Genomic DNA, 20,561 nt, shown 5'->3' on the forward strand with positions numbered 1-20,561 from the left:
CGAAACGATTAAATGGGAATGATAGACTTTCAAACTGTATTTTTTCGAACAAAATTTTTTTTCACGCGTGTTTCGCACAAATTTTGAAAACAAATTTGAAAATCGAAACAAAAAAAGAGAGAGAGAAAGGATGATCGAATATCATATAAAATTTTTTGGAACAAAGGTCGTTTAATAGTCGCATTGGCGGAAATACGAAGCGATTAAATGGAAGTTGGTAGGCTTTAGGAATGTGTCGATGAGACGGTGACCTTATCTTAGTCGAACAGACACCAATTATCAGCTTACCAGAAACCTCTGCTTCCAGTACCTGTAATTATCTCGAGCTTATTGTAATTCGAGCCCAAGACGGAATCCTTATGCATGTGCATCGCTACAATGTCTCAATGTTGGATATCGTGCGTATAGAATGTTGTTTTGCGTGATGTTATAGCTGCGTGACTCGGGAAGAGAGATAAAAATAAATATTTATTTTGAGAATTTTATTCTAAACCAAATAATTGCTTATTTTATTAGTAATGAAATACAACGGTAAAATTTTTTATCTGTCCATTTATCTATTTTTTTCTATCATTTTTCTTCGTTATCGATGAAATTATTTTATTTTTAATTTTCTAATAACATTTCCACTTGTAACATCAGCGAGAATCAAAGTAAACGGTTTAATACTGATGAACAAAGATGCAATAATGTATGAGCAAAATAGTACGGATGAAAGAAAAAGCGAATGCGAGAAATGTGACAGAATACAAATGGAATTCTGCTAATAAGATACGTGACAATTTTTTATCATGAACAAAGCGGATTTTCTTTCAAATAATGTATAAGATTGCTGGAAATTCTTTCTAGATATCCTCAAGTATTCGTTGTATCTCAAGTAGAATAATGGAATAACGAAAGATAGAATAGAATGGAAAAATGGAAATTAATTGTCGATTAACGGAATTTGAAACGGCGAGTTGTCATGTATTTTTTATCTTTCTTTAGAAGATTTGATTTAAAATCGTGAAAGATATTGCAAAGTTCGAGGATTTTTTGCTTCGAGAAAAATATGCAAAATGTGAAACATCGTTTGAATTTCGTTGTTAAAGGGAAAATATATGATACCTTGGATTTTAATGGAGTGGGACCTAACCTAACTAAGTCCGGCAAAGTGCTTTTTCCCTCGTGTCCTACATTTTGTACACAAAAAAGCCTAAAATAGTAGGGTAATTTAATCTACGTATTTTTCTTTCTATTTTTAATCCAGTATCAAGTGCTTTTATTCATAATTATAAGATTTATATATTTCATTGTTATATATTTTTTTTTGAAGATTATTTGTATTTTTTTTTTATTAGTAAAAATTTTATCTATTATAAATTATCTACTATAAGAAATTTAATATATAAATTTTTTAAAACTTTTTTCTCGCGAATAAATTAAATTTATAAAAAGAGAAATTTTAAGAATGTTATAAAAAGAAATTAAAGATAAAAATATTTATATACTTGTTGTTGATATTAAAAAATTGCTTTTTTAATCAAATGGAGCACTTTGTTAATTCACAAGACATATTTTTTTGTAACTTTGACGATCTTTTAAATGTAGGATCCTCATAAAATATATATATATATATATATCAAATAATTTCTTTTTTAAACTACTAATATTTCAAAGTTTCATCAAAAAACGATCTCAATAAATTCATATTTTATCTCAATTAAATTCATATCAAACGCACTAAACTATACTTTGCTTCGCTTTCCGCACAAAAATAAAATTCCACTTTATTCATAAATCAATCACGGACACCAGACGTGTCAATCTCTTCCAACGTTTCCATCGATTTCCCTCGACCAACCGATTCATCGATCGACACAATACAGAATTAATTCACGGATCCGTCCCAATGTCTCTGAATTGTTTCACATAGTCGACGCAGTTCCGGGGGAGAAAAATCCGTAGGCCATTAGGATAATTGAAAAGGAAAACTCGATGAAGTACGGTCAAAGTACGATCGCTCTTGCTCCGGCTTGTTCTCAATTATACCGACCAGAACCACTCACGAAATTAGATCTCTGTGAGTAATGTTGACCGTGTGACGCACAGCTCCTTCTGTCGTGTTTCACGGTGTTTGCCCTGCGTTCGAGGGCAAAGGTCGTCTTAATCTTCGAAACGACTCGCTGATACAGGCGCATGAAGAAAGAGAGGGAGAGAGATGGAGAAAGTTGGAGAAGAGAAGTTTTCTCGGTGACTTGCTAGTTCATTAAGGTGCAATTAAACTCGTGTAAAACACGATGGAAACTGTTCGTGCGCCAATGTAAATCTTGAATCTTAATCGACTGGCTATCACGATCTGTTGGAAATTAGCGTTCTGTTTATTGGATTGTTTCTTCTTATTGTTTCAGATAATATGAAATATACAATGAAATATATAATACGTAAAAATCGTAGTTGGATCGAGAAGTCAGAATTTCTTTAAATATCTAGAAAGAGAGGTACTTTTGAAGTAGATTTCTATCTAAAGTAACAGATTATGATTCTTTTTTTTTTTTTTTCCGTGAGAAGGGGAAAATGCTTTATGCATACCCATCGGCCCGTACCGATGGATTATGTGGGACTGTCAAAGTTTAGAGTGACTACCCACTAAAAACCCCTCCTCCTTGAACTAAAGCTCAAAGATGTATTAGTGAAATCAGTATTTATGAGATTATTTTAAATATTGTTTAAAAAAATAGCAAATCCTATTTCTAATATGATAACAAATTTAAATCATGATAAAATTATAATCGATTTATTCTACAGATCTTTCTTTGAAATTGATATTCATGTTCATAATTAATTAAAATATTTTATATTAATTTTGTAAGAACAGTATAATCAATATTGTTTAATATCTGAAGAAAAAATTGAATTTATTCCATCTCGGCCTCTGAACTTTGACAAACGTTTCAATGTTACTTGTACACTACTTGTACACTATCTATTTGTGCACGTTCTAATTCTTTGATTATATAAATATCCCTTAAATTTCTGCGTGATTTCAATCAATATGTGAATCCAGTATCATTTGGAAGTCAATTTTCACGATCAAAGATGTTAAAATTAAATCACAAAGAATATATAATATATAAAATACAAATGTTCAAATGTTTGTATTTGCATGGAAAGATATGTTTGCAAGACATTTGATTGGTGAAAATGACAGAATAAGAAAAGCAAAACAAATTCTCTAAATTACAACACCAAACAACAAAAAATTGCCAATGCAGTCTCATAAGAACAGTAATTAATAATCAAATTCGTTTAAAAAAAGATTAATAAAATAAAGATAGAAACAAGTAAATCGAATCTTTCCCTTTTTCCATATTAGTAAAAAAAAAAAAAAGACATTCTTCTTGTTAAGAATTATTTTCCAAACCGCCTGATTAGTTATGAAACAATTCACAGCGATGTAATAATGAATTTGTTAAATCTGCAAAATTCTTGCCATTATAGAGATAACGTAAAGATCAGAGAAGAACTTATGCATGTAAAAGAATTAAAAAAATTATCATAAAAATAATATAATCAATAATATCGTTTAAAAATAAAGATAAAAATATATAAATTGTTCCTTCCTTTATATTTGTAATAAAGATATAAAAAACAAATTGCACGTAATTAGACCCTGAGAGATGATCGAAGAAAATCATTGCTCATTATCACAATGATCGATCTCCGAAAAAATATCAAAGAGCAATGCGTGAAAATAATATCGTTTAAGAATAAAACGAATAAAGAAATGAATCGAATCTTTCGTTTTTTCGCGAAAAAAAAAAAACTTGAATCATTAAGAAAAAGAAATCAAAGAGAAAGCAAATCATATCCAAATTATATATCAAATCATATATTTTATGAGAATAGTATAATCAATATCGCTTAATACTCGATCTTAAATCATCAACGAAAAGAGATGGAGAAAGCAAATCATATTCTCCAAATTATACATCAAATCAATGAAATTTCATGAGAACAGTATAATCAATATCATTTAAAAATAAATAGAAATAAAATAATAGAAAAATAAAAATGAATAGAAATAAAAAAATGTAAATCTCTCTTTTTTTCACGTAAAAAAACTCGGTCCCAGATCATCAACGAAAAGAAATTATGGAGAAAGCAAATCATATTCTCCAAATTATACATCAAATCAATGAAATTTCATGAGAACAGTATAGTCAATATCATTTAAAAATAAATAGAAATAAAATAATAGAAAAATAAAAATAAATAGAAATAAAAAATGTAAATCTCTCTTATTTTCACGTAAAAAAACTCGGTCCCAGATCATCAACGAAAAGAAATTATGGAGAAAGCAAATCATATTCTCCAAATTATACATCAAATCAATGAAATTTCATGAGAACAGTATAATCAATATCATTTAAAAATAAATAGAAATAAAATAATAGAAAAATAAAAATGAATAGAAATAAAAAAATGTAAATCTCTCTTTTTTTCACGTAAAAAAACTCGGTCCCAGATCATCAACGAAAAGAAATTATGGAGAAAGCAAAATATATTCTCCAAATTATACATCAAATCAATGAAATTTCATGAGAACAGTATAATCAATATCATTTAAAAATAAATACAAATAAAATATTAGAAAAATAAAAATAAAATGAATAGAAATAAAAAAATGTAAATCTCTCTTTTTTTCACGTAAAAGAATTCGGTCCCAGATCATCAACGAAAAGAAATTATGGAGAAAGCAAATCATATTCTCCAAATTATACATCAAATCAATGAAATTTCGTGAGAACAGTATAATCAATATTACTTGAAAATAAAATGAATAAAAATGAAGAAAAAATAAATCGAATCTTTTCTTTTTTCGCATAAAAAATAACTCAATCCCAGATCATTAACGAAAAGAAATTACGGAGAAAATAAATCGTCCAAATTATATAGCAAATGAAATTTCATAAGAACAGATATTCATATAATCAATTTCGCTTATGAATAAAATGAATAAAATGAATAAAGATAAAAAAAAGTAAATCGAATCTCTTCTTTTTTTCATGTAAAAAAAACTCGGTCCTAGATCATAAAAGATAAAATGACAACAAAGAGAGAAAAATCATACTTTCTAAGTTATACAACAAATTACCAATCAAATTCCATGAGAACAGTATAATTAATATTATTTAAAAATAAAGATAAAAAAAAAGTAAATTGAATTTTTCTTTTTTTTTTTTTATCGTAAAAAAAACTCCTTCCTAGATCATAAAAGAAAAGAAACCATAGAGAAAGTAAATCATTTTTTACATGTCAAACTATTAATGTTATTATTATTATATATATAACCATTATAACAATCATTATAATCAATATCGTTTAAAAATAGAAAAAAGTAAATCGAATCATTTTCCTTTTTTCTCATATTAGAAACATAAACTTAGTCGCAAAGTCGCTGATCATCGACGACTTCTTTTCATGGAAAATTTAACTCCAAACCGCCTTATAAGTTATGAAATAATTTGAAAGAATATAAAATGCGCGACAATTAATTTTCGTTTCAACGATACAAAATATAAGAGATCATAAAATTTATTATAGTTAAAAAAATTGATTTTTACATCTATGATTGCAAAAGATTGATCTCATGCGAAGGAATTAATTTTTGTATCATGATAGGGGAAACCTGGAACTTTTGTTTTTTGAATCTTGTAAAAATATAACCAAATAGTGATAACAATAATACAATTTTTTAATTAGATTTTAAAAAACGAGAATTTATTTATCATGATTATAATAACGAAATTTGAGGTTTAAATTTTAATTAAAGATTGAGATTTAAGTTTGGAAAATTTTATTTGTATAAATTCAAAAAAAGAAAGGATAGATCAAATTAAATATTATGCATGTTGAATTAAAAGATTGTATGTTATATCACATTTATTCCTTCTTTCCTATAATTTTTTTCTAATAAAAAAAAATTTAACGATAAATTAAAGTTTATATTATATATATATATAAAATATTTCAAATTTTATCAATATATTATAGGATTAATATCGATGATCATCGATCTATTAATATTTTTTTTTCCTTAAAAATTTAAATTTATTTAAATTTTTTTATGCAAAACACACTGTTAAGATTTTTACAAATCTCTCTTATAATATTATAATATAAACTTTAAATTTTCGTTAAATTATTTTTTTTACGTATTCATTTATTCTATATTTCTATAAAATTTCTTCAACAAAAAAATGCAGCAAAACACGAGCTAAGATAAAGAAAAATCTCGAAAACGAGATAAACGATAAAATCGTTGTTGTTTGCAAGTTTAAGACGTTCGTTATACATAGTTGCCGCATAACTTTACAACATCTTCTACTTATCGTTACAGGACTTTCTACTCTGGTTGATACTTTATTAATACCGAGGTACGTAATAGTGAGAGCTAAGTAATGCAAAAAATAATTGGCAAACGTTTATTCACGATGCTGCGTGGCGCCGCGAATGTTTGTTCTATGAAACTGGGACGTGCCGAGTATACTTTTACTCTCCCTTAAATGAAAAAGTAAGAAGTTGTGGTGAACTGGGGATGCAGTAAAGTTTCCTCCGGTTCGAGTGGAATAGAAAATAGGCGAAGATGTAGTTTGTGAAAATATTATATTAAAGTAAAAATATTCGATTTTCGATACACGGAATCGATATTCCTACGAACTTTAAGAAATCTTATTTAAAATTTCTTTTCATTTACTTATATTTATATACAATATATTTACATTTTCTATTTTCTTTTTTTTTTTGTTTTTTAAATATTTTAACGATTTTTTTAACGGATTTTTTGGGAGAAAAAAAATTTCTTTGAATTCGCTTGTGTTTTACGTTATCAAAAAATTTCTTTAAAAAAAATCTAAAACGAAGTTGAAAATTATTGAAAATTCTAAGTTTCTTTTTTTTTTTTATCTTTATATTTAATTTTATTATATTTTCCTCAAAGTTTCTCCTTTCGAAACAAAAATTCTTAATGTTAATAATATCGGTAATATTCTATCGTTCAATTCCTTTATAGTCAACAACAGAGTTGGCTCGAATTTTTTTTAAAATGCTAATGTTTATAAATCGTGTCATTTGCAAAGCGCAAAATAAATTGGGAAATTTTGATTTGAAAATAATTTTCTATAAATTTCACTATAAACGTAATCGCATTAACGACACGAAATGAAAAGATATCATCTTGCGAATTTCTCGTATTATTCGCCATTGCTTCGATTGAGGATAGTCTTTGCAAGACAATATACATTTCACTTCTTTATATTTTACATTTCTTTACTGTCCGTGCCACGTTTCATGGATCTTCGAGATCTTTCTCTTTTTCATGTTTATATCTAGTCAAAAAGGAACTGTATTATTTTTTTTCCTTTATCTACGAACCCCGTTTCTTATCGCCTTTTAACCATTTTTCTTCTATTATCCATCTTTCTTTTTATCCTCTTTGGTTCGCAAGGAAACAAGGGATGCGAAAGACAATCGATCAAAAACCATTCTTTTGAAACAACGTGTGAAAATTCGCAAATAAATTAAACACATTTGCGTGAATTTAATGCACGTTTTATTACAAAATTTAATACTGCATTCCGATATATTTATATGTACCCACAAAAGAAAACCTGGTATACGTATTCGAAATATAGCAATATTGTAAAAAATTTTATCTAATATATTACAAAATTGCATATAGTTATTTCATGCGCATAATTAGTATAAATATTTGTTAAATCGATAAGTAATCGTAAATTTATTATTCGTAATTCCTATTACATCCATTTATAAATTCAATATTCAAGTTGATATTCTTGAAGAAATATGATTGGATATTTTCCATTATAACTTAAAAAGACGTACAAAATATGACCGAAATAATAACCGTAATAATGACCGTAATAATTAATATCTCAGACGATGTTAAGTTTTTATTCGATTGCGATACAAAGATCGTGATTAAAATTAAAATTATTGACAAAGGACATCAAAGCAATCCTTAGTAATATATATGTATATATATAATATTTGAAAGATAAATATCGATTGACAATTGATATAGTAATTAAAATAATTAGTAAGATCTCGTAAGATATTAAGTTTCTACTTGAATATAATAAAAATCGTGGTAAAATTTTCAGCAGAGAATATCAAAGAAATCCTTAGAAATATATCATGTTTGAAATTTATATAATTAATATATTAAATATAACATAATTAAATATATTATGAATATTGTTATGTATTTGAATATTGTTATGTCGAAATAATAAAAATTTTAAGGAGAGTGTAATTAAAATGATAGAAAAAGAGTATGAATGAATTTCAATTAAAGTATCGATTATTAAATCAAAATATAATTGAACGATAGGAAGAATGAATAGGAAGTTAGATTGCAACTGATCATATAGAAATATTAATTGAGAATATGTTCGATCACTTAATCAGCGGTGAATATACATTGAATAATTGTGAAATTCTAAACAAATTTTTTTTATTAAAATTTGAAAATTGGGAGTAATAAGTATTAATCAATTAGCGAAAAAAGAATTTAAATATCAAAAAATATCGGCGAGAACAAGCCAGGAGCAAGTATCCTGTTCAATAATGTAATCAATCCATCGTCAGCAAGATTGCATTCAGTCTTCGGGAAGCGTAACAAATGTAAAAAAAAAAAAAAAGTGTACAATGTACGTCAGCAAGAATTGTTAGGCAGCATCGAGATCTCGATCAATTGTGAGTACGTATTTTATAATACTACGTTCTGTTATACGAGATTCGCTGTTTTATATATAAAATACATTTCTAATATCCACGAAAAACGTGGCTTTTATTCCTTAACATCGATTGAGGATAGAAAGAGTAGAAAAACAAAATATCATTCTACTCTTGCAATTGTATCATCATGAAATTTTAATTTCTATTCAAAAAGTGTATTTATCAAAATATCTCAAGAATATCAAAAGAAAAAAAAAGAAGATTATATAAATTGAAAATCAAATTTTCAATTTATATTAAGATCACTTACACACTGCTTTAATATTACACGTGTAAAAAAAAAATTGTACGCCTTATCATATATTTTTAGCAAAGAATCGAGGCATTTTGGATATATAAATTGTAAATATGGATACAAAAGAAATTACTTTCATGCATTGTGATATCTTCGCCAAAGAATCTGGACATTTTGGATATATAAATTGTAAATAATTGTATTTGAATACAATTTTTTTTGTAACGTATATTATCCTGATGCTTGGAAAATTCGAAATACGCGATTATAATCTTTCGAAATTCTTCTTTCGAAAGATTATATCGCGTAAATCAGAGAAATCATAAAAATCAAAGAATACGACAAATCATTAAAAAATCTATAAAATACAATATACGGAATATTCATATTCCTTCGAATCTTCCTCGAGCACCAATACAATCTATTTTCTCAAACTTTCTTTTTTTGTTTTTCAGCCACAGACATTCTGTTATGCAATTTTCTGACCAAATGTTAATAAGACAGAAACATACACGTCTAATTATTAATAATATTAATTCTCCTCGAGAGCATCGAGCGTCGCTTCTTCTTGCGATAAATAGATCGTCCGCGAGCCGCGTGCAAAATCACAAAATTTAAAACATATTAGAGGCGCGACGAGCAAAGCATGAAAAAAAAGGACCTCCTACTTGCTGCCTCCGACCGAAAGATAGATAAAGACAAAGAGGGAAGCGCACAGTCATAAAAAAAAAGAAAAGAGAGGGAGGGGAGAAAAGAGACAAAAACTTGTCGAGAAGTAGAAAGCGGAGTAGAACAAAGAAGACAAAAAGTGAGAGAGGGATGAAGAAGAAGTGGGAAGAGCATCCCAGGGGAGGAAGAGGATCCAAGTGGAGAGGGAAAAGAGGAGCGGGAGAAGGGGTGGATTTTGCGAGAGCAGAGGGGGTGGCGCCGCGGGCCGCGCCGTCGCCCAGCATCCACCTCGCTTCCACCCGCCCACCCTTGCAAAGGCGCACCCTCACGCCGTGAGAGTATCTGGTTAGTAGTCATACGCTGGCCCGTTGCGAGGCTGCCGATATTGCCGTGCCTCTGTCGCTCGTTCCGCTCGCCTACATCACGCTCTCGACATCGCATTTACGCGTTTAATTCGCGTGCCGGTGACCCAGTTCGAGCGCGCGGAGTACCGCGAAGTTATCCGCGGCGGTGATTCGTCCACGCGTGTCCGTGTCTCGCGGGTAAACACGGAATTAGGAAGAACGCGTCTCGACGCGACACGAGTGACAACGAATTGATAACGCGGGAGGAGAAAGGAACCAAGGTACGAAAAGAAACGTTGTCATCTGGCCGACCGTCCGTGATTGGGCCGATATCGGTCGTCTCGCGGGAGGACGATTTTTTACGCTCCTCGAGTAAAACCCACATGGTACGTGTTTTGCTTCTCCACTCTCCGCGCCACCCCTACGTGGCTCCCTCTCCGCTAGATTCGCGTGTGAAGGGGACACGCGTTACCCGATCCTAGCTGGAGGTGCACGCTTTCGATGTGAGCGAAGAGTGGAAGGATTGGATTGGATTGAAAGCGTTGATCCAAAATAAAGGAAGCAGGATAAAACTACAGTCATCGTGTAAAAGTGTTTTATTGTTTTGCTCTCGTTAACATTTTTGATGTTGGATGATACCAAAGGAAATAAAAGGAGAGATCTTTCCATTCTTCCAAGATCGGCCGGAGATAAGTTGAACGTGGATTAACGTCGTCTAGGAGACGATCACATGATTAACAGTGGAATTGAATCGAAGAGATTCATATACTTAGGTATCGGTGGTAATTCAATAAAGAAGAAATGTTACTTTGTAACAGGATAGAACAAGATGATATAGGGAGGAACGGTTATCCTTTGTTCTAACTTTGTCACGAAGAGAAGAGAAACAGCATATAGAGAATCATATTTTCGCATTTTTGCAACGAAAATTTGCAAACGGGAAATAATTGTTTCCCTAGTATTTTACTTTCGTTGATAATGGAGGGAAAAAGTGCAATGTTGTAATAAAACATTATAGAATAAAAGAAAACTATAATGTAAAGAGAAGAACATATCTATTACTTGCTTTAAGAGGTTAAAAGAAGTAGAAACTAAAGTATCACATTTTCTAGAAGATTTTAAGCTTTTTGAAGTGGGAAATCTTGCAAGGAAAAAGCAATTAATAAGAACTTATTCTTTCGTCATTTTTTACAATGAAAAATTCAAAATGGAGGACAAGAAATAATGTAAAGTAACAGGATACGTAGAACATACGTAGAGAGATATAAAGGATAATATTGTTAGATGAACATAACGGCATTCCCAGTGGACTAATCTGTTCCGTGTCTCGGAGGAAACGGTAATCGATACAATGGAAACGTTCATGATAATAGGTATCTGCTTCCTATGCTACGAGATGTGCGATTTGATCAGACGTTACGCCACACCGCAAACCGCCGAGCCTAGACGCTCGTTTCAAGCCTCAACTCGTACACAAAATATATTCTCGATTTCTCACAGGATGCAGAGCCGACCGGCTTATTGCCCTCAGTAAGCCTCTTCTTTCAGCTTTCTGACATTTATATGGCAATTTTTAGAAGAATTGGTCAATTTTGAGAAAATTCAACAGTTTCGAGAGATACATGTTGTTTTTTTGTTTATCTGAATTTTGAAGAAATTCTAAGGAACCACGTTCTTCGTGCAATTGTTTCATTGTCTCTTGTGCAAAGTGAATTATCTTCGATTGTTGCAGAAACATTGTACAATCTACACGTGTGATTTTCGAAGAAACTTTTAGAAAAAAATCTACGCATATGGGTATCATCAATTATACGATTCCTGAAGAAGAGGAAAAAGAAAATTGTGGAATTTTTTAGTGGTTAATATCGAAGGAGTTATAATATAAAATACAAAATCGTGGAAGTGACACAAGCGACAAATGAAGATATGATAGTTTTCTATTTTTATTCAGTGGCTAATGTTCGGACATCGTGACAGAATTAATTTTAGAAAGAAAAAAAGGAAAAAGAAAAAAAGGAGAAACAATAATGCAAGATATAAAATGTTTGTTCCATATACATGAACTATTCACACGTGTGAATTTATTCGAGCCGCTCGAAGTGGGGGAAAAATATTGTTTGCCTGTCTCCAATCGACATCGTAAAAATTCTTCGTATTTACCAAGCGTCACACAAACTTATTAACTCTTGGAAAAGATAGAAATGTGACAAGTATAAAAATAAGTGTTCAAGATAGATATCATTTAAATGATAATGATAAAATGATAAAAATAATTTAATTCGTATGATCAGAATGATATCAAACATTTTTGCGAGAAAAAATTCTTGCTCTTCAAATTTAAAATAGATCTGAAAAATAAAATAGATCTGGTCCCGTGACTCGTCAAAACGACACTCGTGAAAAACGGGATTCCATGCTGCCTTGACAAATGCATTTGCACATGATAATGGAACACATTATTCGAATCGATACAGCAGCAAACATGGATCATCTATTATTGCGCTGTTGATCGATGAAATCTCTCGATTTATCGATCACGATTAGCTAAAGCGATAAAAATCGCTGTTGCATTCTATGTTAAAAATGCGTGGACAACGAATATTTTCTCTTTAAAGATGTTTCTTGACGAATCGACAAAGTCTGTTCACTTTTATGTACGTATTGTTAAATGCTGTGAAAATTTGAATTAAGTTGGCCGATGGAAAATCGCCGTTTCACTGCCTGTCTTCGAGGATTGAATTTTCGAAGAAATTTCTACCGTGGAATAGGTACAGTTGGCTGTAATCCATTGTGAAAAGAAACGAAACGTATCGATTACATATATTCGAAAATCGAATGCATAAATACGAGAACAAGAGAAAATTACAAGAATAATTTTTGTCGATTCAAGTTGCAAATAATTTGTGATCGAGATCATGGAACTCGATATATTAGTAAAAACAATATTTGCAATGTGTGATTGTCATGCTATTTATGCCCCAAAAGTGACAGAATATTTCAATTAATATTTCTTTTTTCTTTATTTAATGTATCGCTATTTCTCTCCCAAACGATAAAACAACAAATTCAATTATACTCGTAATTGTTCGACGTAGAGTTACTTTTCTCAGACAACGAAACAACGATTGTATTCGAGTATTAACATTGACATCCTTCTTTTCCAAGATAATAAAACGTCCTGCTAATTTTCCTGGACGATTAAAAATAACAATTTAATTGTGTTCGAGTTGTTTTGTTTGACGGATTACCATTTTTCTTAGACGACATTTCCCAATAATTCAAATATATGACGTCTTTGCTATTTTTCTCAAATATTTTCCAACGATATTTCAATTGTATTCGAATCGTTCAACGTAAAACTATTTTCCTAGACAAATAAAAGAACAATTCAATTGTACGACGTCCTGCTATTTTTCCTAGACAGTGAAATAACAATTCAGTTTTTAGTAAGACGAGTTATTTGACGTATATACCTATTTTTCCAGACAATGAAATAACAATTCAGTTGTATGACATCAACATTTACCTCAAACAATAAAACATCGATTCGATTAATACTTCAGTTGTTTGACGTATTGCTACTTTTCCCAGACAAAAGAAAGAACAGTTCAATTGTACTTGACGTTCGTATTGATTGTCCATCCACTTTTCCATCCGGAGAATGGCAGAACGACTCGAGTTGTACTCGAGTTGTTTGACATTCGTGCAACAATTACTTTTCCCGAAGAATGACAGAACGGCTCGATCGAGTTGTCTGGCATTCACGTATCTATTTCTTTTTCCCAGAGAAATGGCAGATCGATTCCCCTACATTCGAGTTGTTATATCAAACTGTATCGACGTTATATATACAGTTTTGAGTGTACATGTTACATGTTAAGAGGAGAACAATCATTGGATATAGCGTCTTCTCATTGAAGACCTGAAGTTTGAGGCTGAGAATAGCTCGTTGACTTGAACATTGGGTCTTGAACAGAGGGACACGATATACAGAATTACGAAGAGGAGAGATGGACTCGCTGGAGCGGTTGATAAGCTCAGGATCGCACCAGCCAGCCTTGACGGCAGCCACGCGGTCACAGAACGCCTTCGTTCAGGCCAACCTTTGCTCTGTGATCGGACGTAAGGGTCGTCACCTGACTGGCACGTTTTGCTTAACAGGAGACACGATGGAGGGCATCATACAGTGTCTGGTGTTCCTGAAAGCGTTTTCGGTAAGATGTTCATTGATTTTATGAATACATTTCAATATTTTATTCTTATTTGAATATTATAATATGTATTTGAATATTATAAATTTATGGTTTGTGCATTGATCAATTTTTATGATTTTTATGTATGATTTTATGTACAAACAAACAAGTAAAGATTCTACTTATACTTTAGAAGATATTATATTTAAATATAATTTACTTATATTCGAAGAATCATTTATATAATTAAAATTGAACAATTCTGTATAATTATTATTTTATTATGATTGATGTTAAGAAATTAATGAAAGAATCTGTTTTAATATTAATAATACTAAACATATTGTTGTTTAATTTTTCTACTTTGTGAAGATGATTGATGATGATTAAATAATTTTTATAAAATAAATGGATCTATCTTCGATCGATTGTTTCAATTCGGTCCGTATCTTCCAGGTTAAACTTATTTTTTTAGTAAAAAAAAAAAGCAAAAAGATGCAACAATCCTATTGTTCATTTAAATTTTGTTTAAAAAAAATTACGATTATTGTCAAATTTTAATCAATCTTTGAATTAATTTTTTTTAACATTAGAATTTTATTAATGTTAAAATATTTATTGAGGAATCATGTTTACGGAAAAAAATATGTACGAAATATTAATACCGAAAACTGTCCATTTAAAGAAGTGTTAACAGAGGCAACGATATTAAAATTGTTTAACTTCATTGAATCAGTTAGAGCATAAGTACGTATATTTTTGTATCAAAATTTCTGACATTGATAATGATACAATTATTCCTATTAAATTTTGAAGTAGTGAAAAAAAGCTTCGGAGTTTCGATCATCGAAGTCACTTATTGATCTGCTGAAAGAATGTCAGATTTGAATCACGTATAATTTTCTAAAAAGGCAGAGAAAGTGAAAGGAATTTAATGGTCGATGAAGGAAAAAAAAAAATATAGAATCGTGCAGAAAATACAGCTTCTACAATTTCTGTCTGTTTTTGTTTAATATACGGGATTAATAACATAACAAAATTAATCCAAAAAAAAAATTCAATAAAATGAATTTTATTATAAAAATTACATGACATTGCTGATAAAAATTTGTAAAAATAAAAGTTAATGAAGATATTAAAATCGTAAAATAATTAAAAAAAAAAAAAACAAAAAGAAAGAAAAGAAAATTGTATATAACCAATTTTTATTTGAACAATGCTAGAAATTAGTGATTTAACAGAACTAATCGTTAAAAAAAAAATAAATTAAAGGCAGTTACTGATTGCTGAAAAAAGCAACGAAAATTGTGAAAAGAAATGAATGGCTAATGGGAAACAATTCTTTTCGCTATCATAAAACAATTAATCGCAAAAAATAAGAAAAAGGCACATAAAATTTAATGGCCGATATTGAACAGGACTAATCTTAAAAAAAAATAATAATAAAAGATCATTAGATCAATTATATGTGTGATCTTAAAAAAAAGAAAATTGTAAAGAGAATTTAATAGGCAATATTGGAAAAAACATCATGACAGAATTAATAGCAAAAAAAAAAAAAAATGATGCAGAATGCAAATGGAATATTTGCTCGTTCTTTTTTCATAGAACAATTGAAAAAATAATCTTATAATCATACAACTCTAAAAAGCAATAAAAATATAATGTGAAATGTAAATGGGAAAGAAATTATCCAGTTATTTTAAATCGACATATCATAACATAATCTAAAATTCTTCAATCATCAAGTTTTAGTCATCGATTTTTGCAGAAAATAATGCGAAACAAATACGCAATAAATGAAAAAAATCTTCGAAATAATCGAAGAAATATCCTTTTCCAGTTTCTTATTCATGTGTGTAATTTTTTTTTAAAGTTTATTAACATTTGGACACAGGAAATCTAAAAAGTTTCCACAAGAATCCTTTTTGGACAAAAGGAATCACTTGTTTGTTTAGAAATTGAATGACACGATTCTGAAAAATAAAAAACAAAATGTGAAATTTAATGGACAATAGAGAGTGAAAATTATCTATTTATTTTTGAAAAGAAAAAGAGCAATATAATAAATAAAAAATAGATATAGAAGAAAGAATCATTTAGTACAAGAGAAAATGACAATGATACCATTAATATTTCGAATAGATTTTTAGAATAGAACATGATTGCATGATTTGATAAAGTGCGAAACAATCATATGAGGCGTATATACGTTCATATGTGTTCAATTAATTTGTACTATCTTGTATAATTATTGAAGAAGACAAAAGAAAGAGAAAAATGATGAAATAATAGAAAATAAGATATGATTTTTTTCTATTTTTATTATAGTAAAAATATTTTTTACTATTTTTTTTTACTATTTTTATTAATAGTAAAAATAAAAGATAATTGCAAAAAAAGATACAATTTTTGTTACATTTTTAATTAATGATAATAGTGAAACAATTAAAATTTGTTATTAAACTTCACTCATATTGACTTTTGAAGGGAGCAGCAATGAATGTAAAAGAAATACAATATATATATATATATATTGTGTGTGTGTGTGTGTGTGTGTGTGTGTGTGTGTGTGTGTGTGTGTGTGTGTGTGTGTGTACATATTTATGTGTATTCACGTCTTATAGTTTTTAAAAAAGATAACAATTTTGAAGAAATCAAAAGAGACAGAAGATTCTGATAGCCATTGTTTTTATTTATCTGAATTTTGAAAAATTCTAAGATAATTTTTTGTATAATGACTATCGAAAAAAAAAGATATTTGGTAAATTAAAAATTTTTCAAATTTTGAGAAAAAAATAAATTGTGATTAACATCAAAGAAATTAATATTAGAAATTAATTGTAAAAAAAGAAAATCAAGCAAAATACGATTGCAATTTTTGCTTATTATTATTTAACGACCAATATTGGAATATTAGTAAAATAATCATAAAATAAATAAATGAATAGATAAAAATACAATACAATAAAATATAATAAAATATAGTAAAATAAAATAAATACAAAATATATGTAGAATTTTTATCTTATTTTCTCCTATATACCACTTATATATATAATTTTAGGATAAATAAGAAGAGAATCATTTGATCAAGCAACAATATAAAAAAAATAGAATTGATATTATACCAGAATTAATCTTGAAATTATGTACGAATCATATAAAAATTTTTGAGAAAATAGCAATGTAACAAATATAAAATAAGCGTTGAAAAAGAAATCATTATGAGGATGAAGAAAAAGAAATTTAACAATGGTATCGAAATAAACAATATCCTATTTGAGAGTTCTGAAATTTTAAGTAAGCATAAAACGAGAAACTTTTTCGTATTTTGTATCTTGGAAAACGAGGAGCAGAATTCGCTGTTTTGAGAAATGGATTTACATATAATATTCCGCGATCAATCGATAGAGAAATAAATATATTGAATGGATCATCTGTTATTGCGCTGTTAATTGATAAACTTTATTAATCATCTAAAGCATTGAAAATTATAGTTTCGTCATCGTTAAAATACATACTTGTATGAATTCGATTTATTTCGAATTCCCACAGAATGTGAATAACAAATCTCCTCTTTTTAATGTTCCCTTCGAACATTTATTTCGTGGACTCGAATTATTTGAATATTTATTTGTATGCTTTTGAGAAAAGCATTCGTCTATCTTGAAATCATAATATAATCGAATACTTCTAGAATTCTTGTACAAAATAAATATTGAAGGAAAAAACCATTTATAACATCAAAATATTTTTAGAGGCTTCTTAACCAAATTTTAAATAAATTTGACGCATTAAACATGATTGCATGACTTGATAAGAATACGTTGCCTTTGTGCAAAACGTTATCTTGCTCAATCAATTATATTTTATATGTTTATTAAGAGAAATAAAGAATTATAAGATCATGAAGTTGTGAAATTTTATATTAATACTGGAAAAATTATTTTCCATGATAAAATTAATCATAAAAAAAAAAAAGAAAAATGGTATAACATAGAGATATGATTTTTACCTATTTTTATTCAATAATTAATATTAATTAGTATTAATAAAAAAGTTGATTTTCTAGCAAAACAGCAAAAATGGAAGATAATTGCAGATTCTATTTTTGCTCGTTTTTATTTAACAGTCACAAAACAGAACGGAACTAATCCTGAATCCTTGTCACCAAGTTTTATATCATCTTTTCAAGAGGAGAAGCAATGAATGTGTAAGAAATACGGAGCAGATTCGTATTCACGATTCTTATTTGCGTGTATATGTAACATAATTTTAAAATTTAATGATCTCAAAACAATCTAAAGAAACAAAAAAGATTCTGAAAAATCTCTGCTTGTTTTTATTTATCTGAATTTTGACAAAATCTCTGCTTGTTTTTATTTATCTGAATTTTGAAAAATCTCTGAAGTTAAATTCTTCTCTTTAAGAAGAAATGTAATTTAATACAAAATAGAGAATGATGTGTTAATCCTTAAAAAAAACAACATAAGAAAGAACAATTTAACAATTCAATCTTGGAAAATTAGTAGAAACGAAAGTAACAAAATTAATCATTAAAAAAAAAAAATATGATGCATGACATAGATACAATATTTTTATATGTATCACATTGCTGCAAAATGTATTATTGATTCCTGTTAGGAACAAATAATATTATATGCATATACACGTGTATATATATATATATACACGCTATTATATATATATCTCATATATATATTATTATTATAATTATTTAAATTTAATTTGAACATGAATCGATTATATGAACTAATAGGGAACCAAAATATTCACACTAATATATTCTCCAAAAATTGAATTTCAAAATCGCAATAAGAACGCACGATAAGAAAATTTTCTTTTTAAAAAATTGCAATGTCTCGTACTTTCGAAATCGTTATTTAAAATTTCATAGTTTTCACGGCCATTCAATTCCTCCTTATTTTTAAACTATTTTGAAATCCGAAAATAATGACATCATATATAACATCACACTCGATCGGTTAAATCCAATCGAACTGCATCTGGGATCTGAAGTCACCAACGTTCACGTTATAGTATATAGTCAAAGAACAATTGGAGGCGGTTTCACAAGTCCAGTATGCACATTTTCACGAGACAAAGACACTCAGAGATCCACAAAGATCGAGCAAGTTTCGTTTGCGAGACATTTCAATCTCCTGTCCTTTGAGAATCCCTTTTAGATCGTTCAGTCACCTTGAAACAACATCGTTGTTTCGACAATACGAACGATGATTGTCCCTAAAATAAAGACAAGATCATTGTCTCGATACTTCCATCGATTGGTATTTTATGATTATAAAATTATATTATTTATAAATGAATAAATGATTAATGAATATGATATGAAATGATAAATGAATAAATGATTAAATTTTATCATGTGAAATTATTTCAAATATAATTATCAATTGTTCCAGTTATTGCAATTTGAAGTTTATACAGTAACAAGATTAAAGACCTAAGAAATTGTATTTAAAATTTTTTTTTATCTATCAAAAGAACTTAATTTAGACTTAATTTTTCAGATTCTCATATTGGAAATATTATATTGAAAACAATACCTTTAAAGATTAAATTCTGAAATCTAGAAACGAAAGAGAAAGATTTATATTTTTATTGAAAATAATAAAATTCCCCAAATAAACATCCTCAAAACAATGATTATCAAATAGTTAGTGCCAAATTTGATTTTTATGCGTGTATTTTTTCATCAATAAGTATAGATTCTACATTTTATAAAAAAAAAGAAAGGGAATTTAAAGATTCAAAAAACAGAAAGAATCGTTTTAAAATGACATTGATATCTGAGCAAATTTTAATGTTGAAAAATTAAAAAGATTGCACGAATTTTTTCATTTAAAAGTGAATTTTTCTTAAAAATTCTCGCGAAGTATTCGATAGATGTCCCCCTTCTTTCGTATTCAAAAGAAATTTTCTATTTGTCCATTTTGCATTTGAGAAGTCCATTTAAGTCAAAAAATTTGAATCGCGTCGCAGTGATGCAAGTTGCAAGCGATCTTTTGCACGGAATAATTGTCAGACAAAAGAGTTGACCGAATTAATAGCCGGTTAGAATTAGCTGCTTTTCTTGGAAATCTACGTTTCCGGTATCCACGTGCGCCGGTTCTGCGCACTACTACTTGTTCGCGGTAATTATTTTGAGGATTTATTATTTATAACAGTATTTAGGAAAAAGTAGACTAGAGGAATTTATAATTAATCGATTAATGATATTTTCATCATTCGATGAATTTAAACGGATTAAATTTTATGTACATTTAGTTCAAA

The 20,561-nt window shown here is 28.7% G+C and overlaps 1 protein-coding gene and 1 long non-coding RNA gene across 24 annotated transcripts in view; one reads left to right on the forward strand and one right to left on the reverse strand.

The window, feature by feature from the left end:
* The window catches only part of LOC107993727 (neurobeachin), a 429,179-nt gene that overhangs the window by 184,466 nt on the left and 224,152 nt on the right, over positions 1-20,561 (forward strand). For 4 of the 23 annotated variants that reach the window (XM_017050305.3, XM_017050308.3, XM_062076311.1 and 1 more), the window contains exon 1: positions 8,393-14,264. The exons of 3 other annotated variants lie outside the window; for them this stretch is intronic. In XM_017050305.3, coding sequence (XP_016905794.2) covers positions 14,061-14,264 — 204 coding nt within the window. In that variant the 5' untranslated portion in view covers positions 8,393-14,060. Of the gene's footprint in view, positions 1-8,386; positions 14,265-20,561 lie in introns of those variants that run through there. 16 more of the 23 variants (XM_017050300.3, XM_017050311.3, XM_017050302.3 and 13 more) reach the window with 11 other exon arrangements.
* Positions 1-20,561, reverse strand: part of LOC114576978 (uncharacterized) — a 116,487-nt gene that overhangs the window by 3,995 nt on the left and 91,931 nt on the right. The window lies entirely within an intron of this gene.

This window comes from Apis cerana, linkage group LG6, assembly GCF_029169275.1.
Source record: "Apis cerana isolate GH-2021 linkage group LG6, AcerK_1.0, whole genome shotgun sequence".
In the NCBI taxonomy this organism is placed as follows: Eukaryota; Metazoa; Arthropoda; class Insecta; order Hymenoptera; family Apidae; genus Apis; species Apis cerana.